At 31.2% G+C, this 24,052-nt stretch overlaps 1 protein-coding gene across 1 annotated transcript; it reads right to left on the bottom strand.

Annotated features, from left to right (window-relative positions):
• Positions 1–943: 943 nt before the first annotated feature.
• On the bottom strand, positions 944–20,053 carry LOC113522368 (O-acyltransferase like protein-like). Its single transcript, XM_052900217.1, has 14 exons — positions 19,895–20,053; positions 19,216–19,354; positions 15,747–16,074; positions 14,154–14,339; positions 11,726–11,805; positions 10,253–10,455; positions 9,686–9,800; positions 8,105–8,319; positions 6,174–6,367; positions 5,116–5,254; positions 3,424–3,610; positions 2,710–2,852; positions 1,494–1,614; positions 944–1,074 (listed from the first exon to the last, which is right to left on the bottom strand). The coding sequence occupies exons 1-14, from the start codon at positions 19,940–19,942 to the stop codon at positions 953–955; spliced, it is 2,220 nt and encodes a 739-aa protein (XP_052756177.1). The 5' UTR covers positions 19,943–20,053; the 3' UTR covers positions 944–952.
• Positions 20,054–24,052: the final 3,999 nt, after the last annotated feature.

Genomic DNA, 24,052 nt, shown 5'->3' with positions numbered 1-24,052 from the left:
ATTAATCAATGTGTGTATACTTTAAACCATTTAGTTCTTGACAAAATACTAAAATTGTTTTATGTCGTCAATTATCTTATTTACTAATCACTTTCCTCATAAAAATTATCACTTAATAAAGTATAAACAGCTATTAATATAATTTTAATAAAAAAAAGCCATACATATTCTAAATATATTTACAATAAATGTGAAAGTTTGTAATGATGATAGACTTTGAAACTACTGAAGGGATTTGAATTGAATTTGTTATATGGGTATGTTGAAGTCCAAATTAGCATATAGGATACTTTATAAACTGATTTACTAGGGCGAGGGATAAAGCTAGTATAAAACATCTTGCAACTATATATAACTTTATTTTATTATTATTTTATACCACAGGTGGCAAACAAGCATATGGCCCACCTATAGTAAGTGGTTACCGTAGCCTATGAACACCTGCAATACCAGAGGTATTACGCGTGCGTTGCTGACCCTGAAGATACATCTTTACACCCCTTTTGAAGAACCCCATGCTGTAGGCACTTGGGAAAACCTCGACAGGGAGCTCATTCCACAACCTGAGTGTTCGTGGGAGGAAACATCTCTGAAACCGCGCAGTACGCGACCACTGAGGCTGTAGAACATGAGGATGAACTCCGTGTCGATGGCGAGCCGTACGATGGTAGAAAGAGGCTGTGCTTCTATTTAACAGTCCATTGCTGAACGTAGTTCTCTCCCATAGGTGAGGTTTTGCCGGTAACTTAGTAGTTGCCACGTTTAATAGACAGGTTGGTTGTCGCAGTTATGTTTTTGGTGATGTTTTAAGATGGATACTGCTGCCTATCCCTCGGCGATTAAGTTAGTTTAGTCGCCTTTCACGGCACCCAGGGGAAAAGGGGAGAATGGCTCATTCTATGCCGAGACTACATAGGTAAATGGGATAAGAGAATGTAAAGAATTTAATAAATTATAAATCAACTTTATTGATAATTTCGTGATCTGGTGCTTCCAGGTTGCTGTTACTTTTATTCGCCACTGTTTGGTTATCAGTGCCGTTCCATGGTTTTACCGGCTCTGGCCTCCTCTCACCTAAAATGTAAACATATTATTCAATAAAAGTCTATATATAATTTGACAGTATTATTAAGAACTCTCTCTAAATGCTTGGAGCAAATTCAGTTAGTGTTTATTACGTGACTCTATTGCAGATTGTACTAGAGTAAAACTAAAGTAAGGAGATAATAAAACTGTATATTGTAAAGGTAACAAAACAATAAAGGGGTTACACACAAATGAAATTAACTCACTTTCACATATGAGTAAGGATTATATTCAAGTAATAAATTTAAGGTTTTAAATTTTGCAGTGACATATTTATCAGGCGTTTTCAGTGATTTTTTATTGGTAAATTTATTTGAATTGGCAACTACTCGTATATATAGGAAAGTTTTTGCTGCTGTAGACAATGATTACCTTTTTTTAATTAAAAAATAAATAAATAAGCGTACCTCCTCCTCCACCTCCACCGAGGAAATGCTTGATCAGCACAGACGAGGGCGCATCCACGAACAATGTAATTAAATATGCAGCCAAGACGGCTATCACGAAGTCTGCTAGGAACCTTTGTACCTTAAAATTAAAATATGGAATTAATTTAGAATGTTTTTTTTTATTTTATATTTCAAATGTTGTTATTTATCATTGTCATTATTTTGCAAATTTTAAAAATCATAATGTAAAAATTGGCTTGTCTTCATGAGACGAAAACTGTTACATTGTTTAATAAAGAAATATTAATATTATTTGTTAAATTTGACATACTTTTATAAATTTTTAAATTATATGTTATATTTTTACATAATATTAAACTTAACAAACTAGAGTTTGCTTTGTATCTGCGACCTATATCATATCAAAGCTAATAGAGGCAAATGCTGAGTCTACTAGGGCAGAATCATAATAGTGAGACTGGAGACAGTCTCCAGTATATAAATAAGTAAGATATATTATTTAAAAATAATCACATATATTAAGAATGGCAATATTATATTAACAACTAGCTTTTTGTTCGAAATAAACTATTTCTAGAAGGCGTACAAGATAAAACATGTATAAATTTTTAAGTTAGACCTTTAGAAATACAACTGTGAAAATTGCATCCAATTTGATGCGTCAATTTTTGTGTGATGACATATAGATAGATAGATAGATAAATAGATAGATAGATACTTTTTATTGTTTTCTCCAAAAGATTACAATAGTAAACTTATTATAGATATAAACAATTACAAGAAATAATCACAATGAGCAAACAATGGGCGACCTATATATACGACATAATATACATATATATGTAACTGACAGACCAAATTTCTAAAAAATATTGTTTCCGCATCTATTGGTTTTAAGACCCTCATTTTTTAAAATACCTCCCGACAACATATTACTGTTTATTTATTTATTATTTATTATACTGATAAATTATTATAAATGGGAATATATGAAGAATTTTTAAAAATCACTCCTAAATTTTTTTTTTTTAGTAATTCAGCGATAAGAAATGTGTCTAGTAGTATATTTCTATTTATATTATTACTATCTTTTACCCGTAATTTTATCTTATATTTTTTTTAATCTTTCCTGTGTAATCGTGGAATAATAAAATAGAATTACCTATATATACGAATAATAAAAATAACACAAAAAAAAAAAATTAGTACTCACTGATACTTCAGTGGAGAAATAAAGAGATACTACTGAGGTTCCATTAACAACGAATATGAGTGGATAGTGGAAAAGATACATGGCATAAGACAATCTTCCAAGTATTTTCCACATAGGATGTGAAAGAATCCAGTTAATAGGACCTGAAACAGAATAAATAATGTAAACAAAAAAAAAAAACCCACAAAATTATCCAGGTATTTCAACATTTCTATTCAGTATACTATATTTTTTAATCAGTTAATAATTATTAGAATATCATTTTCCTATTTTAATAGTATTTATATATCTACTTCAATAAAGTTATACGTACAAATAAGTTGGATATACTTTTCGAAGACATCTTTCAACTTAACGTAGCAGCTTGGCCCTTACACCTTCTCGAAAGTTGAAAGGGTTTGTTAGTGACGTTTAAATTAACTTTAAATAATAGTAGTAAAATTAATATAAAGTAACGTATGGCTCCTATTAGGAATGGAGCACCCTTTCCTTTTCCGTGATTGTAGTAAGAGGCGATTGAGGAAACTTAACGGTTGAGAGATAGGCAGTAGCATTCCTTCTAAAGTATTACCAAAAACCTAACTTCGATTGCCAACTCGCCTGCCAAGCGTGGCAGTTATTGATAAAACTCATAAGAGACCTATGTTTAGCAGTGGTCAATTAACGGCTGATGATGATAAATTTAAAGTATCAAGAAAATTTCTAAAATCAAACCTCCATATCCGTGTACACAGGCAAAGATCATCCAACAAACACTCAAAGCCCAAACTGATCTCATGTAAGAATTGAGTATATCATCGACAATGTGATTTTCCCAGTCCTCTTGAATAACAATGTAATGACTATAAATTACTGCAGATGACAAAATTATAGCCAGCAACCATAACAGGGTAACTAGTGCCTGAAATAAGACAATATAGAGGTGTCATTAAAATGACTTTGGCATACAATGATATTCTAAATAGCCGTATGGTCCTGGCATACAATGGGTTACCATTTTCTTTCTCGTGGGTATTGTAAGATGTGACTAAAGTACTTTAATGCCTAAGCATTAAAGCATCCCCTAAGGGATGAACACCAGCGCATTAAAACATCACCAAAGCCAAACTGCGGTTCCTAACCCGCCTGCCAAGCAATAACCCCTCAAGAGGATGGCCCGTTTTTAGCATTGGACAGTTAACGGCTGATGTGATGATAATGACACAATCATTTTCCAAAAAGTATAAAATCAATAATTTATTTTTTAAATCAAACAGTATATATCAATTTGAAGCTTGAGTATAGTATGATTAAAAATCGATTTAAAATGAAACACAATTTTACTAGCTATAGCCGTGTAGGCATAGAAGTTTCGTAAGAGGCGATTAGGGGAGCTTATGATGGAGAGATGGGCAGTATTGTCTGTCTTAAAACGTCACCAAAAACCAAACAGCAACTCTTTTGCCAAGCTTGGCAATTACTGGCAAAACCCCCTTATGAAGGAGACTATGTTCAGCAGTGGATAGTTAACGGTTGATCCAACATATCCCGCAGGTTTTATAAATTTAGTCCTTCCATTAGATATATTAGGATACATGAATATTTATATACATCTTTTTGGACTCATTGTCGACAATCATTTACCATCATATCAGCCATCTACTGCCCACTGTTGAACATAAGGGGGGTTTTGCCAGTAGATGCCACGCTTGGCAGGCAGATTAGTAAGGTTTCGGTGATGTTCTAGAAGGGACGCTGCTGCTCCTTCCTCGACTATTAAGTTCCCTTAGTTGCCTCATATGAAACTCACACAAAAGGAAGAGCTGGCCTATTCTATTCCAGGTCCAGATGGCAAATATTACTATTGAATACATTAAAATAAATTTATAAAAAACATAGATACACATATTATATAAAACATAGATATACTATTATGCCCGTATCTCATTAGGGTAGATAGAAAGAATGGAACGCCAAATGCTTCAATTCAAACAAACCTCTTTCGTTTCTTCCACATTCATCAATCTTTTCATACACGCTCGCCGGTTACGAGTACTTTTAATTTGGCTTTTCTACAGCACGTTATCTATTTGGTCGACATACGTCCGTCTAGGGCGGCCTCTACCAACATCTCCAATCATTCTTGCTCGATAAATCTCTTTCGTAATTATTCTTTCATCCATCCTCCCCAAATGGCCAAACCAACGCAACATTGCCTTTTCGATTTTTGTCACTACATCGTCTTTCAATCTATATTTCTCACTAATCACACTGTTTCTTACTCTATTTTTTAATGTAATACATACATACTTTTCAGAGTTCTCATCTCTATAGCATTTATCTTACTTTCATGCTTCTTCTGCCATTTAAAAAAGTAAACTCAAATATGAGCATAATTTTTGTCTTTTTTTATTTTAATACACTTACTTTGGACATAACTAATTTCTTTCCGCGTTGAAGGTGCAAAATGTATCCAAATATCATCCCCACGAAGAAGGGCGGTGCTCTAGTTAGCGTGTTCACATAGTAATAACTTAAATAATCTGGTTGGTTTTCTCTTTGTGGTCTGAAATAAAAAAATATATATATGGGAGAAAACTGTAATTATGTTAGTAATGACTAGCTGTAAACCGTGGCTTCTCCAGTGGTTATATCATAATATTAAATAGTCTAATTTTTCTTAAGAAACAAGCTATGAAATGCATTTTTTTTTCAAATCCGACTCTAGAAGTCGGATTTTGGAGATAAACGTATTTAAATGAACAAACTAAAAATTAAATATTTTGTCAGCTTTATTATATTAGTATATTTATATATTAGGTATAAAAATACACACATTTCTTGTTCTTTAAGTAAGGATATGCTATATATTGTGGTTGAGACAGAGAAATTTAATCTATCTAAAAATTGATAACAAGATTTTTACGTAAAGTTATGTGACGCAAGAGTTGATAATTTTATACATAATTTGTATTTTTTCTTAAGACCAACATATAATTGTTGAGTAGTATAGACACTCTTAATATTCATAAAATATACACTCATTTAATAAAAAAAGTAAAAAAAAAATGTTTTTAAGATATTTACTAGATAAGATATTTAAGTCACTGCATACAAACAAATTAAAAATTTGTAAAAATGTTTTGATGTTAAGATCTGTCTTCAAATATACACTCGTGAAAGAGTGGTTGCGGTTTTCATGACTATGATGGACTGTAGATGAGGCATTCCTTCACGATTGAAGTCGCTGTAATATCTGTTCATGTTCAAACGAGAGCATTCTACAATGGATTGTCTGTGTGCCCGTGTAGCCGTTTTATGAAGGTTTAAACCAAGAAGTCCAAATTAAGAATCTGGGCTATCGAAAATCCTAATGATGTATCTGTACTTCGGAAGGTACAACAAATTCTGATGAAGTAGATATTTAGATACTAGATCTAATTAAGAGATAAGTACTTTTTAACATGTTTTATCCAATTACTTACCCAAGCGCACCGAGTGAGCTTTTGAATCCAACTGTAAAATTATATATGCTAGCTCCTGTGAGAGAAACCAGGAGGCCAGCAATCAATGCAATCCAAGCTGTAGTCTTTTTGCTGCTAACCACCCAGAAGAGAATAATAGGAGATATCAAGAAGAGTTGCCAGTCTATTGCCAGATACCAGGTATGTGGAAGACACTGGAATAATAATAAATCTCATGTTTTTGACTAGTAACTCATATAATTATAATAGTAAGCTTAAAATTAAAATTTATGTATATAGATCTATAATGTTTACGGAATAACATCGTAGATATCACAGAATATTTAAAATTCCGAAGGATAAGTCCGTATAGAAAAACGCAATGTAGACAACCCCCCTCTAGACAGAGTGACAACATCAAATGCATTGCAGGGAGTTATTTTTTTTTTATATACAATTTAGAATGGCAAACAAGCTGACGGCCCATCTGATGGAAAGTGGTAACCGTCGCCTATAGACATGAGCAGTACCATGGACATAATAGAGTATACTGTTTCGCCTATGATACCCCCCATGCGTTGCCATTCCTGAGGACTCAGGTGTTATTCCTCTGTACTCTGTAAATTCACGCCATATCCCACCCTTCAAACCAAAACACAGCCATGCAAACACAACTGCTTCACGGTAGAAACACGAATGGGAGAGAGGTACCCAAGCAAACGACTTTTGTACAAAGTCTCTCTCTGGTATGTAATAAGTTAGTGGATACAGGTGGCTTAGGACCATTTCTTATGACAGTCTATGAGGGAGGAATATTGTTTAGCGGTGGGCATATAACGGTTGATATGATGACGACGAAGATAGTTCTGACATGATACTGTAAGTTTATTGCGATATTCCACCATTCAAAACAAAATTAAATAATATAAATATATTGATTGATGGGAGAAACATGAATCAGAGAGAGACTCAAACAGACAACTTTTTACTTTGGTAAACCAAACTCTAAAAATTGAGCGCATATTTCTTTTACCGTCAAAATTCAATGGATCCCAATATCGAGATGTTGGATCGGTAAGGGCGCTGTCAAAATGAATGTGGAGTTTTATTTTTCATCATCTTTCAGTGAAATTATGCAGACATTTAAGTCCAAACTTTGGTTTTATTCCCTTTCAACCTGGCATTAACTACGAGTAAGTTACATTATATTACATATATATTAAGACGGCAAACTTGATATGGAAAGGTATATGAAAATTGAAGATCTTAAAGTTGGTATTTGTGCAAACCTCCTGAAGGTATAGTGTTTGTTTCCAAGGGCAGAAGCTGGTATACTGAGTCTTGACTATTCTCCGAGTCAGTTACCTGCACTGTCTAAGGATTTTTTGTTAATGCGTTGCACTAACGCTGGCGGGGCACCGCTGAGGGTAATAGGTGAGAATGAAAAGGCAGGTTAGTTAGCTCATCGTGATGAATACACCTGAGTATCAGCACGGTTTCCAGAGAAATACAAGGAGGTCGACCTGGGACTATTGCTAGCATTGGGACTAATAGTCCTCATTACTTACAATTCCTATCCCCCACTGCCTAAGGCTTAGCTAAGACCACGCATTTTGGTCTAACTTGACAACGTGATATATTACATTCGTTAATGTTGAAGTCCTTTAAGCGATGGAGTGCCAGGGTTATGGCATGCCAAGTTGATGAACCATAAGTAAAATTTCTTGAGTAGATCACTAGATGGCATTACGTGTAACATTATGTAAAATATTGAATAAGATTGAAAATAGGAGGAATAGAAATAACATGCCAGCATAGATGTTAATATTCCTAAATAATTGTTTATATATCAGCAAATGTAATATATATATATATATATATATATATATAAAACAATAAATAAATAATGAGGACGTTACCAGATTTGTTTATAGTAAGTGTATTATACTAACCATACTGGTGGGGTTATAGTAGTTTTGGATGTACAGTAATGTGGACCACCAATATTTTCTGCACCTCTCTGTTTGTATTGCAACTTCTTCCCACATGGGTCCGTCTGATACCCGATGAAACAGTGATGCTTGAAGGAGTATACAAGCCGCCAGCAATGGGAATAGACGAAGATATCGATTCAAATAGAACAAGTGCAAGTTCTTAATGAGCTTCACTGGAATATAAAAATATATTTATTTTTACCTAATATCTTTATAAAATACCAGCACTTCGGGCCGGCTTCGCATGTATAGATAGAATTTTCGATTTTTTTTACGAAATAAAATATAACCTACGTTACTCGCTTATAATGTAGCTAAAAGATAGATAAAAGAAATTTTAAAATCAATTTTACTAATTTTTTTTTTGTTTTTACACACAAAAAAACAGACAGTAAATTTTTCCTCTTTATATTATTAGTCTTTATGAATAAGACAAGCGAAATTTTTCAATATAATATTCGTCTACAATCTTTTAGTATTTAGTAATATTATCTAGTAATATACACGTAGTAAATGCTTAGACCGCTGAAACTATAGTTTACTATGAGTTCTATTTGAATGGATATTTATTACTCACTGGTTATTTAATAAGTATTATTTTTTTGATCACCACTATTACTACCAGGTCCTCAACCTTCTGTATTAGCTATTAATATCTGTATATATGTTATAGTAAGCCAACAGTACAAATACCAAAGCCAAACCTATATAGCCAACGCGAGTTGAAATAAATATTTTCCGTTTTTTATATTGAAAGATCTAGACCATTAACAGTGACTCTATTGTGCTGCTCTGGGCATTAGACAAGCAAGCGCTCCATTAGATCGGAAAGCTGAATATTTGTACTTAAGGAGTGTTAGAATCTTTGTCTATTGATGCAATTTATTTTGCAAAAACGTGCACCAAAAGAAGAACTTCATACAGCTTTACTAGACAGAAGCTCTAGTGAATGACAGGATCCTACGAATGTTTTCCTGGATCCCACTTTACCCGTTCTCTTCTTATTATCTACTCCTGGTTAATTCTGATGATAGGGAATTTCTTAAATGGAGTAACTGGCAAAAGAGTTAATGCCATGCTGACATGTTTTAAAGTTGTTAGTTCAAAAAAAATTTGCTTAACCTGATTCTAAGAAGATTCCCTACTCAAAATCGAGCTCAATTATCGTGGAAAGTATGGTTCTCGTCGCAGAACCTTCGCTGCCTTGAATTGGTTTCTATGTCGAATAGTTGCTATAGTTTCAGATCGCATTCGAATTTTACAAGTAGTGGAATTAATCATTTCAGGGAGCTACTGTATCGGCCATTCACGAAGCACGCCAAGTTATCAATAAACTGTCAATAGATCATAATGTGGCTTCGCTTCAGGTTGGGATGTTGCTGGTAACTTGATCAACCGACCTTTTTTTATGTTTTATATTTTTATATTTATTATTTGACGCTATGTTTCTATATCATTTTGTGAATCTACGATTGATCAAGACGTGTAAGTTTTGACCAAGTTGTTAGCAACAATATTATTCGAATGAAATTTACTTACATCCTGTCACTTTGCCTGCTGTAGAATAAACCAGTAAAAGGCCGCTTAGTGCAAAGAATGTGTCCACTGTGATAGGAGCAGACGAAATCCATAGTGACCAAAATGATATTACGAACTGTAAATGATAATAATATTTAATGTTTATATTATAGTAACTATATCTTCCGGTTTCGATCGTAAACGTATCGTGATGTTGAACAGTCAAGATACTTCATCTCTTTACTCAAGAAATGAGGTATCAAATGTAAAAAGAATGTTTCAAATCAGACTAGTAGTTCCAGAGGTTAACGAATTTATACAAACAACCAAACTCTTCATTAATTTACTTTATAGATAATTAATAAATACTACTAAAAATATTACACGGCGTTATCTAATCTCAGTAAGTCGGTGGATACTACATACCTACCTAAATGTATATTTTTATACATAAAAATGTTAATTCTAGATATATATATATAATAATATATATATGTCTTTGAACCTATTTTTTGAATCTATTTTTTTTTTACTTTGAACCTATTTTTTGAATCTATTTTTTTTTACTAATATTGTAATTTTACTTACTTTTTTAACATCTGAAGGATTATGTAACATATTTACTGACATGAGATTTACAAACGTATGTCCAATGATGACCCACATCATTGCAAATGCCCTGATACCATCCACGCATTCCAGAGCTCCGGGAGATGGTTTGTATGTCACCAGTCGTATAGTGTTGGTGTAGACAGAATAAGACAAAAGAAGCTTGTTGGTCGTTTTTGGATCTAAAAAAATATGTCACGATAATATTGAGACGATAATTTTACTCACGCTACATACGTAACATATTGAAATTGTAACTAAACAATGTATGTATTTTTATTATTATTTAAATTTTTACAAAAATATATTATATATAATATATAAATATTATTATATTTAAATATTATATACAAATATTATTATATCAGCCTTTGAATGTCTACTGTTGGACATAGGTCTCCTCCATAAGGGGGTTTGCTAGTAGTTTCCTTGCTTGGCAGGCGAGTTGGCAACCACAGTTGTTATTGAGATGTTTTAGGAGGGACGCTGCTGCCTATCCCTCGTTCATTAAAGTCAATTAATCGTCATTTTCGATACCCACGGGACAGAAAGGGTTAGACCATTGTAAGCCGGAACCATATTTGAGATTCGGGATTCGATTTGAGGGGTATTACTGAAGGCATGGACAATGACGCAAAAAGAAAGAAAGATGCTTGAGACATTCGATGTCCACAACATAGAGGAGAATGGAAAAGATAAGCTGGACATAAAAAGTAATGAAAGAGGAAGTCTTGAAAAGGGCGAATGAGAAAGAAACATTAATAAAAACAATTAAGAATAGATGAGGCAAAATGCTGGGCCATCTTATACAACACGACGATTTTTAAAGAGCATACTAGAAGGCAAAATAGAAGGTAAAAGAAGAAAGGAAAGACCGAGAAATAACTACATGGACAGATATAAGAAAAACTAGGTGTCGTGTCGTATAGGGAAGAGATACGGCCTGGAAAAGAGCTGGCCGGAAAAAAATGCATGAATTAGTTGTCCGACAAGAGGAAATTCTTAAATGAGATGAGAGAGAGAATGAGGACATTAGAAGTAAAAATAACAATGATTAGAAATTTTGTTTGCCTATCTGTCTGTTTGTTCTAGCGTCATGCAAATATTATACTACTGTAAAAATTTAAATACAGTTTTCACAGTAGTGTTCTTGAAAGTCTAATTTAAAATCTGATGTATGTTTTATCTCGACAAGAGGAAACTCTAAAATTTAAAGAAAAAGAAGACTAAATAGTTACGTTAACTGTCCACTGCTGAAAATAGCCTTCCTCATAAGGGGAGTTTTGGCACACTTAGCACGTGGGTTGGCAATAAATGATTTTATAAAAATCGGTAGAGGATTTGTAATAATCTTACCATATAAATTTTAAGGAATAAATTATTTTATTATTATTTCATACATATATATTTTTAGAAATAAAAATAGAAGAATAAAATATAGTAAATAATCACCTTTCTTTAGAAATATTTGAAGTCGAAGATCATAAGCAGTACTTAATACAATAACAATACCAAGTAATGTAAATATAACTCTGAAACAAATAATACAATTTTTATTTAAAAAAAAAGCAGTTGAACTTTTTGATACCAATTGTAAACACGTCAATTTCACAAATTCTAACATCAGATATCTACAATGTATGATGAAATGGATAATACCGGTGCCATACCTATATCAGTACCCGCACTAATGGGATATCTATATCCAATTCGATCTGGTTCCTTATTTCGACATTATATTATAGAATAATCAATATGTATATATATATATACACATATACATACAAAAAAAAACAATAAAATCGTTATAATAAATAGGTATAGGTTTAAAAGTTAAAAAAAATCATATTTATAATATGCAACTCTGAAACAAACAAGCTAACGGCCCCCTGATGGAAAGTGGTAATCGACGCCAATGGACATGAACAGTTACATGATTCCCCTACGACATCTTTCATTCGTTGCCATTTCTTAGGAGTAAGGTGTCATGTCTATGTATCCTGTAACTTTATTGCCATGCTCCATCCTAAGATTCCATCTCTTAAACCGAAATACAGCCATGTAAAGACAACTGCTTCGTGGTAAATACATGAAACTAAAATATAGTAAAGCATCAGGTAGATTTTTAAAATATGACGTTGCCAATATAGACTATAGGAAAAAAGAGATTATTAGTAATCGAGTTTAATTAACAATATCAGGTCGACATGCACGCGGTTCCCCGTAGAAACCGTAGTGGATAATTCTTGTCACATTCGTCACGATAGGCCAATGATCCTCGTAGATTATCTCTTACTTGTGCTCCGTATTTGTCCCAGAGTGTACTGATAGCGCAATTGGGATTACCATTCCATTTTTATCCATTAAAATAAAATTAAAAATATAAATATAATTTCATATAGTAAATTAATTTATGATTTTATGTATTCCCTTCCATTACATTACATAGATAGACTAGACGAAAATAATATATAGCCTATGTTACAAACAAACCTTTTCCCTTTCTAATATTAGTATAGATATAAATGGACTTTGGTTATCCAAATATATCAAGATTTGATAATTACAACTACTAGCGTATCAATATTTAGATATATGGTACATAAGTTTTAAAAATAAAAACAGTATTAGTATACCTGAAAAATATTTTAATTACCTTCGTTACAATTTTATATTAATAGTACATTAAGTCAGATAGATAATAATATCGGCAATATATATTTTTTTTATTTTAAAACTATATTTATTTATATACACATTATTGTACCAAGTAAAAAAATAATAAATACAGTAAATATTAATGAGAAGCGATACAAAAGACGGCCTTATCGCTAAGCAATCTCTTCCAGACAACCTTTTGGGTAGGGGACATCGAAAAAAAGACAAAAAGTAGGCGGCGCACTATTATATAGATATTATCGTATACAAACATACATATATATAGAAACATACATATATTTAATAGCATACATACAACAGAAGAGAATGACCAAGGAAAACGAAGAAAGAATACAGGAAAATGGTACTAAATGGAGAGATAATAGGATTTAACAGAGGTTTTGAAGCTAGCGAGAGTTAGAGCGCACCGAATAGAGATAGGTAGTAGGTTTCAATGGCGAACTGCTGGGATAGTAAAGGATTTAGAATAAAAGAAAAAAGAATGATTGGGAAATTTGAGGTGGAGGTTATTATAAAGTATGATCATTAGTCTCACGAATCGGTCTTTTAGGTAATCAAGCACAACAAGATTAAAAAGGATTGTATAAAGAAGAGACAGGATATGCAGATTACGACGAAATCGGTTAGGGAGCCATTGAGTTGAGTACAAATTTGAGAAATGTGATCATATTTGCAAAGACCAAATATGAAGCGGATACATAAATTTTGAAGACGCTCAAACTTGTTTAATTGCTTTTCGGTGGGGTCTAAATAACAGAAGCTGGCATAATCGAGATTGGGCAAGAGTAAGGTGTGTGCGAGCCAATTTTGGTGTTATCAATAAGGAAATTACGTAACCTATTCAAGACATTAGTAGCAGCAAACAACAACAACAAACTATATCTTAAAACTATTAGATAACTTAAAATTATTAAATCCCTTAAAACTATTAGAAATTCACTGATTATGATTGATGATAATATGAGTATACATAAAAGAATTATTTACTTACTAGCTGTTTTTCGCGGTTCTGCGTACGTAGTGTCGTGTTTCCACTTTAAGTTGTAATTTTTAAAAATCCTTTCTCAGCGAATGTTTACGTTATAAAATCAACTTACATTCCAAATTTCAGCTTTCTAGTCTTAGTAGTTTTGTGACTGTGTATTGACAGTCAGGACAAACGACTTTATAACTATAAATTATAGTAAATACAAATACTTACAAAGCAACGTAATCTGCAGCAACCCACGGTTTATCATTAGGAAGTCTACAATATGCTTCTTCAATTTGCAAATCAGTTGGTTGGAGATCTAGTATAGTGTTTAGTGCATTCTGTAAAGAACAGGTCTTTGGTATGCACACTGCTAATTCTATACTGATATCAGACAGTGGATTCTCATCATCATCTCTGAAAATATTGATATTAATATAAGCATTTTTAATCTTTATTAATATTATAAACTGATTGCTCAATCTGACCTGGTTTCATATGGGTGCGGTCAAATCTTTCCTTTGTTGTAAATTTTTTTACTATTCCGTAAGACATTCAAACATTTTTTTTTCATATAAACCTTGTTCTAATAATTACAAATACAACAAAAAAGAATTATGGTACAGCTTTTCTAAAGTGATGTTTTTACATATATTCATCGATTGATTATTTTTATATAAGACTAAATAAAATGAATTCTGCTGCCTATACGTTCGACCTTTACGTTCCGTTTGTCGTTTCTTACACCCATGGAAACGGAAGGAGTGGTTCATTCTATGCCAGGACTACACGGTGAATTTCCCACTGAAAATACTATTATACTTTTCTTTTAGATTTCCTAAGTCACTTGTATATTATTACGTTACATATACTATACATATAGTATATATTATACGATATTTTCGCTATTTCTGATGAAATTTTGATAATCGTTTTGCAAACTAATCGAATTGATATCGTAATTTAATTTTGTTTTTTGCTGAAAATAACCTTATGGTAAGTACTTACTAATATTATAAATATGACAGACAGATAAATAGCTATCAATTTATCTACATATTTATCTATATAGGCATTTATTTTTTGAACATACATAGAGACACACAATACAGATAAGATTTAAAACTTATTACTAACTAATAATATATATATATATATATATATATATATATATATATATATATATATATATATATATATATATATATATATATATGTCATAGTGAAAATAATAAATCTGGATATTATATGTGCTGTCCAATCATTACATATAATTTCTATTCAATTTAGACAAAGTGATAATTTATCATTTATTATGTATAATAGCTATTTAATCACTGTGTCTGTAACATATAAAAAAAAGAACAAAGATAAGAAAAAAATATTTAAAGACTATTTATGCAGTATATATATCTCTTTTCCTTTTTGGTATGATCAAAATACGAGACTTATCTCAGCAATTTACAAAGCCTTAAAGTTTTCAGTGGAAATCATACATGAAATGAGTTATATAAAAGTGTGTTTGTTTTGTTACGTCTTAAAGTTCACCCGCCAATTTAGAAATTTTGTCTCAGATCATCTTTACAAATTATTCAATAAAAACCACAAGTTTAGATTTTAGCGCCATCTAGTATTTCGTGTCCAGTTTTGTTTAGTGACCAACCAATTAATAATAACAGTAAGCAATTATTGCGTAATGAAATTTTGTGTGTACATGGTATGTAATAAAAAAGGACATAGGCTACTTTTTAATGGGATCAGTCAATTTATCCCAGTCAGACGAATTCGCAGGTGAAAGCTAGTATTCTTATAATTTACACTTACCTTTGGATGTTTTTTGGTGTTATACCAACCAATAATTGTAATTGTCTTTTTAAAGCTATTTGTGATATCAGATCATTGTAAGTACTATTATTGATTTCAAATATTTTTGGATTAAACTCGGACCACATCATTTGTGGAAGGTCAAGCTTTGTTGAAAGACTGTCCATACTAATATTTTGACCTAATGGTATCTTCATCATACAATATTTTCCTTCTATATTCATATCTTCTTCATTCTCCTTTATTTCTAAACATTCATAGTAACTGCCTATATCGAGAAGATTCCCTTTTTGTATACTTCGCGGTATCCTCAAACTCGCATCCAAAACTGAAATAAATATAAACTACATATAATATACTAATATAAAAATATATTTATACTAATAAAATAAATCAATCATGCTGTGTAATACCGTTTCGATATTAGTGTTTCGTAACATTATATTATATATTTTTAAGGGAATGTATAATGTTGTTATAATATTAAATAAATAAATAAATTTATTTTTAAAATAAATAATGTATATATATATATATATATATATATATATATATATATATATATATATATATATATATATATATATATATATATATATATACATTATACATTTTACTTGGTATGATAAAGTGTAAAATAAATAAAAAATACATGTAATATATGGAATAAAGGAATAAAGCTATTATTTAGCCCGTTCAATTGACATATTTCGATCACGCGGACGAAGTCAAAAAAAAGCTAGTATCTATTTATGTCAATAAATATAACTAATAAGGGATCGCATCAAATTCTTTCGACTTTGGAGTGGACATCGTTGACCTTTATACACTATGGTATAGGTACCCCATTGCAAGAATTGCGTAAATATTTCCGTTCTTTATGAACCGTAGTTTTTTTTTTATTTATTTTATGTATTATTGAATTTCTTACGAAATTATTTACAAACTATTAATTTTCATTAATAAAATTATGACAAATATTATAATAAACTATTATCGAATTGTTTTTGTTCTTTGTTTCTTATAGGTATGGTTAGGATTAATGAAGGACTTTGGTGTAAACGGCGTTGACCTTTGTACACTGAGGCCGGCCTTGTTGGTAGGTACCCCATTGTGTACTTCCGTTCTTTATTATCAGACTTTTACTGCTTAATATACGAGTAAGCCTCCCCCTTGGGTTTTTTCCGTAGTTGTTACGCTTGGCGGATGGGCAACCGCAGTCAGACTTTAGAAATGTTTTAAGAGGGACGCTGCTGTCCATTCCTTGCCATCCCTTAGTCGACTCTTACGACACCCAAGGAATAGGAAGGTAATGACTTAATCTATGCCAGGACCACACGGACATAAAACTATTCACTCAATATTATTTTTTATTAATGAAGTTGTTATAAATATTATAATGCAGTATTATTAAATTGTTTTTGTTTATTTGTACACGTAATTCTCATTTTATTATCTGTCTGTCGCTAATCTATTGACAAGGAAGTGAAGTCCTTTAGAATTATGATATATAACCGGTAATTTTTATATTTAATAAATTACAATAGTTGGCACAAATAATGATTAACGCAGGAGATAACTCCCCTGCATTAATCACTATTTGTAATCTAAACGAGAATCGACGTTCTCTTTTAGATTATAAACCTATCATATGAAGAGGACGAGGAATCTAAAAGTATTCATATGTTTATACTATTTATATCAAATGATATATTATTAAAGTATTATTGACTAAAGCCTATTACACTTTAAACAATTACTTAAAAGACAAGCGTGCATAGTGTTAGTCGATCATGCACGGGCTTTTTTTTTAATGACCGTGTAATTTTATACATAGTACATTTAAATAAATACACATAATGTTAGTAGAGATTTAAAAGAGTAACTATTGAGTTTTTTGCGGACTCTACTCAACAGATAACAACTTTTCGAACCCTGCAGTAGATTAAAAAAAAAAAAAAAGATTTAAAAGTGCTTGTAAACAAGTCTATTTGAAAAAAGATTATTTGAATTTGAATATAAGCAGTTAATTTGGATGAAGAATAAAACGATCTTATAAAAGATTTTCACATATCATATATGATAATAAAAACATGGACGTGTAAGATTTTTAGGTACAAATATCGATTTTTATAAGGTAAAAGATTTTCTTGTTGTAATTGTCAAAAATCTGTATCTAGTGTAAGTCGCATACAGGAACTTTCTGGCTCCTGTCTAATAAATAAATACAGAATTTTTTTTTATACAGCTTAGAATGGGAAACAAGCTGACGGCCCACCTGATGGAAAGGGGTAACCGTCGCCTATAGACATGAGCAGTACCATGGACATAACAGAGTATACTGTTTCGCCCATGAAACCCCCTTCATGCGTTGCCATTCCTGAGGACTCAGGTATTATTCCTCTGTACCCAGTAAATTCACGCTATATCCCACCCTTCAAACCGAAACATAGCCATGCAAACACAACTGCTTCACGGTTGAAACACGAATGGGACAGAGGTACCCAAGCAATCGACTTTTGTACAAAGTCTCCCTCTGGTACTTTATATTAATATACTAAGTAAATAATACGGGTACATATTTTTTTTTAGAATATCAGATTATAATATTTGAAAATGCTAAAATTAATATTATAATTATGATTTTACGACTGAGACATTATCTCTATTTTATACGATTTAATAATAAAAAAATAGCTTCTGAATTAGTTTTTATATGACAAATTACAGTTATTTTAGAATATTTTACGACCATTCCTTATGGCAGTTTACTATTGAGGGATTTTACCAGTAGTTGCCACGCTTAGCAAGTAGATTGAAAGTATGACTTTTTGTGATGTTTTAAGAGGGATACTGCTGCCAATCCCTCTACCATGGGGGAAAGGGATTGTTAGCAATGGTTTGAAAGCCCCATTGCTAGCAATATGCCCCGTTAGACCGACCTCCAAGTGGTTTCCCCTGCAAACCATCGTAAACAATTCTTTTTAAATTCTTGACGATTTAAATCGTTCTACACTGATGCGTCGCCGGTGTATACGCGAGTGGGGTTACCATTCCATTATCACCTATTAAAAAAAACCCTCTACCATTAAGTTCCCTTAGTCGCCCCTTACTACATCCACGGGAAAGAAAAGGGGTGGCACATTCTGCCTACTTTATAAGAATCTTACTGCTAAAATAAATTATTTAATACTAGAGGGAGAATGCATTAATCTCGTTTGCCTTTTTTTTTATAAGTGTCTCTGGTGTGGAGAAATGACCAGTTCCAGTTCAGCAGTGGACAAATAATGGCTGAGATGATGATGATGAGAAATATCATGAGTATAATAGTGTGTTCTGTAAGATCCATGGTGCTGTTCATTTCTATAAGCGAAGATCTATCTGTTGGGCTCTCAGCTTATTCGATATTTTAAATATAATAAAAAAAAATGTATAAAAATAGTATAATAATAATAATATTCAAACTTACATCGACCCAACAACAAAACGTTGTTTTCCACAATATATTTAATTTGTTTGACGCATTCTTCTTTATTCAACACATCTTCGTATATTTTAGGGTCAAAAACATTCGTGCGATCGTAGTCTGCTTCAATGTAAGCATTTACCTTAATAATAAAAACTAAATTAATTATAAAAAATAATTTAAATTCCATATCGAATAACGCTATGTGCAAATATAAAAAAAAAACAAATTAGTTTAAAATTAAACTACTCAGAATTGGTAGCAAAAAAAATTACTTATTCAAAATAAATCTAAAGGGAATCTGAGTATAACAAAATATTGCGTACAATCTTTATATAGTTTAATCTAATCGTTAAGAGATTTAAATGAAGTCGATTAACATTTTATATTTATCTTACGGATACTGTAATTGTAAAAATTTATAAGGTTTGTACGTTTGTTAGTGAATTCCACTGTAGCGGAGGTAACAGTAGATGTGTTTTTACAATGGAGTCAATACATGACCTTATTTATAAAATGTTATTTATTTATAATAAATTAATAATCTAAATGACTATTGTCAAGACATTCGCCTATTATAACATTGTGTATATATTGTGATTAAATAAAAATATTGTACAAATGATTTGTTTATTATTATTTTATTATTTTAATGTTAATACAGTAAATTATAAGTAACTACATCTTCCACCATGCGTTTTTCAAGGCACTTTCTCCCACGCACAACCATTCTTTGGAATCAACTTCCAGCAGCAGTATTTCCGAACCGATACGACAACATAACCTTCAAGAAAAGAGTATATTCCTTTTTAAAAGGCCGGCAGCACACCTGCAATGCCGCTGGTATTGTGGGTGATCATAGGCGGCGGTAGTTACTTACCATCAGGTGAGCCGCATGCTCGATTGCCCCCTGTGTTGTAAAAAAAAATATTATCTGAAATATTGCAATAAATTTAATATTTTTTTGTTTATTATGAATTAGTCTAAATTTAATGATAGGGATATTTATTTATTTGTTTGTATAAACTTTATTACACATTAGTTGTCTTGCTGTAGCTTTTCTAACGTGACTCAGGTATCTCCTGGGTCTCCTATATATTGTGTTAGGATATGATCTACCCATGTAACTAATTTCAGTCACATCCGTTTTGTAGTTTTTGCGTGAAAGAATAACAATTTATTTATTTAATAATACAAAAATCCACAGCTCTTAAAAATAATTTTCATGCTAACTTTCTTATAAATACAGTCAATAACGGATTTTATTTATATAAACGAAAATTATAATTCTAAAACAAGGTATGCAGGTTAGAGTGGGTACTTGCATATGCAAGTAATATAAGCGTATGTATAAAAGAAACTATAACAATGGGTGTTCCTGAAGTCAGGGTCATTAATATATAAATTAAATAAAATCTATGTTGCTGCAGTTCAGACAGACATCCATCCTTACAAATTTTCGTATTAAAAATTTATAATAATAATAAAATTGATTTTTTCGGGGATATGGTATAAAAATAGATAGGTTTCACATTTCACACAAATATAATTGTTATAAAAACCTAACAAGGTACACAAGCGGACTTATTGTGTTGATTATAGTTGAGTAGCATAAAACTGTGGGTATTCAACATATTAATGTTTTCTGTTGGAGTTTCAGTGTCACTCTTATACCGACGGTTTGTAAAGGAGCAGTCTTTTATGATCCATCGAAGCGTTAGGTCCATCGTAGCGATATGTGCATAAATTCTATAGATAGAGTATACAGTGACAAAAACGTGTCAATATTTTATCAACTAAATTGACATTGGCTGTCTGAATTCGACTCGTATTTTTTTTTTCAATAATTAATAATAATAATTTATTTCAAAATAAATGTTACATTTTAAATATAGCTAAAACTCTGCTCCCTAAATAGGTAAATCCTGTACTTTAAGATAAGCAGGGCTCTTCACTATACGGCATAATGACAATAAATAAAATAAAACGCGCCATTTTTTAGGTATTGCCAGTAATTTGCTTAACAATTACCCAGATTAGGTCATTTCTCAAATTTGAATTGAAAACTATTTTGTTTTTGATACAATTTAAAAAATAATAATAATGTATTGCTTACAAATTAATATACATGCATGATATTAAAATGGTAGTTAATTTTAATAATTTAAAAAAAAAACATATTTTACATCTATAATTACAAATAAATCGAATTAATCGGGTAAATATGACTATCATTACAAAAATTTATGCACTGTTTACTATATTCTTTCAGATATTTTATTAATAATTTTGTATCGTTCATATATTTCAATTTAACCTTATAGTGTAATTTCCCCCATATACTGAGTAATAAATGTACATTATGGCAACCCTATTTACGCACAGGGATACTCAGTTGACCTGTTTTCGTAGAAGCATTTGTATGAAAATATTCTATCTATATAATTTAAGCTTATGTGAAATTCCATGCTATAATGTAATTTATTATTATGTTGTAACATAATAATATATTAATTTTTCTATTAATTGTGCGATATCCTATTCTATAGACACTATTATTACTATTATTTTAAGTTGATTTTAAAACCTTTTAAATATTTTATGGAGTAACTGCTGAATTTTTTGTAGTATCTTCTCAGCTACATCCTGAAACTGAATGAGAGACACAAAAATAATATAAATATAATGAAAAAAGAAAACACAAACGATTATTAATGATAAAGAAGTGGGATTAGGAAGTTTAGAATACGTAGTTTTTGGGATAGAGGAGGATATAAGTGATTCTCTATCCCGGTTTTTTTATAACACATCAGGCAAACGAGCATACATGTCACTTGATGGTAAAAAGTTTATATATTTACCAAACCATATTATCTAGTATTTCCAAGTAAGCAGTGCCTTATATTAATAAATCAATTTCATTTATTTTTATTTGAATGTAACACTTGAATGTAAGACACTTAAACGGCTGATCAGATTTGAATGAATTTTGGTAGGTTTATAAAACTTAGAATACTTTATATACTGATTCATGCGAGCAAAGCAGCGGGAAATAAATAGTACAATCTAATTGTAATAGGTAGTTCATAAGGCCGATAAGCTATAATTCTGTTGTTATTTTAGAGGAAATATACCTATGAATTCGGCATGGAAATATGAGATTAGGTACTTATATTACAATTAGTCGTAATGGTCGTGTTATAGCTGTGAATATACCAGAGGGAGACTTTGTACAAAAGTCGTTTGCTTGGGCACTTCTGTTCCTTCCATGTTTCTACAGTAAATAAAGTAATAGTAAAGCAGTTGTGTTTGCATGGCTGTGTTTCGGTTTGAAGAGTGAGATATGGCAGTGAAATTACAGGGTACAGAGGTTTGTTTTTATATAAAACTAGCGATATAATATAATATGAAAAAAAAAGAAAAAAAAAACTAGCGATATAGCCCGGTTCCATACAGGTAGATAATATATATATATATATATATATATATATATATATATATATATATATATATATATATGATGATTGATTAGGATAAATAATCTATGTCCTTTTCCGTCACAAATATGTAATATGTATATACCAAATATTGATATAAGGGGAGGAAAGGGATTGCTTGAAATCTGATGTAACGGCCCCATTAGCCCTAGTAATATATCGTATTAGATTGACCGTCATGCTACTCCTCAAAATCATCGTGATTATTATTCTTCATTTCGTAAAATAAAAATAATAAAGTAAAAACTTTATTAATGTTGTAATTATTAAATATTATATAATCATCAGGAATTAATTAATATAATTAATAATACCTCTGGTATTGCAGGCGTTCATAGGCTACGGTAACCGCTTACCATCAGGTGGACCGTATGCTTGTTTGCCACATTCAGTGGTATAAAAAAAATCCTACTGATTTTCAGATGGGACCGCGTTATTTTTGCGAGGGTTAAAATGGAATTAATGGAAATAAAATGAAATGAAAATAAAAAGTCAAGCAGTGGACAGCGGCAATATATTATGGAAAGTAAGACACATAAAAATAATAGAAAGCGAGTGATAGATTTAAGAGAAAAGTATAAAATTTAAATAGAAAAGAAATATTTAAAAGAGCTTCATGTTTTGAAGGGTATATTGTTGGCTATGCAGCACTAATCTCCGTATTTAACGTTCCTTTCCTAACAATTTGGTTACCAAAAACGGTGGTCAGAAAATTAAATTGGCACATAATATTCTATGCACTTTGGAGTCTATAAAAGGATTAAACCATTAGGCCAAGACGTGATTGTGTTTATATCTTTTATATCTATGTATATCATGTTATTGATTATAAATTGCATGTCATAGAGCAGACGACAAAATCAATCAATAAATCAATATACCTAGCAAATAGTAGGTATATATGTATAAATACTCAGGGTCTTACTATAAAAAAAAAATGAAATTTGTTATAAATAAATTGCACTCCTACTTCTTAAAAAAGGTCGAATTATTATTTTGTATTTAAAGAAGACTTCTTTTCCCACTTTCTCTTTAAACTTATCCTTGCTGGTTACTCCGAGTCATAGATTGTTTTCTTTCCTCTATTACAGTTAATTCAGTATTCGCCGCGTGGTCTCGTCATAGAATAATAGGTAAGCACCTTTCTTTTCCGTGGAAATAAAAAATGACATATACATGTGTTCTTACAAGCATAATATATATATATATATATATATATATATATATATATATATATATATATATATATATATATATATATATATCAGGTGGTAGAGCCACGCTGTAATACCATATGATATTGCAGCATGAATGGGCCGGCTCGACCGGGGAAGTACCACACC

Source organism: Galleria mellonella, unplaced genomic scaffold (assembly GCF_026898425.1).
Source record: "Galleria mellonella isolate WM207_F2 unplaced genomic scaffold, CSIRO_AGI_GalMel_v1 utg64, whole genome shotgun sequence".
In the NCBI taxonomy this organism is placed as follows: domain Eukaryota; kingdom Metazoa; phylum Arthropoda; class Insecta; order Lepidoptera; family Pyralidae; genus Galleria; species Galleria mellonella.
The sequence above is the reverse complement of the archived record's forward strand: the minus strand, read 5'-3'. Positions and strand labels throughout refer to the sequence as shown.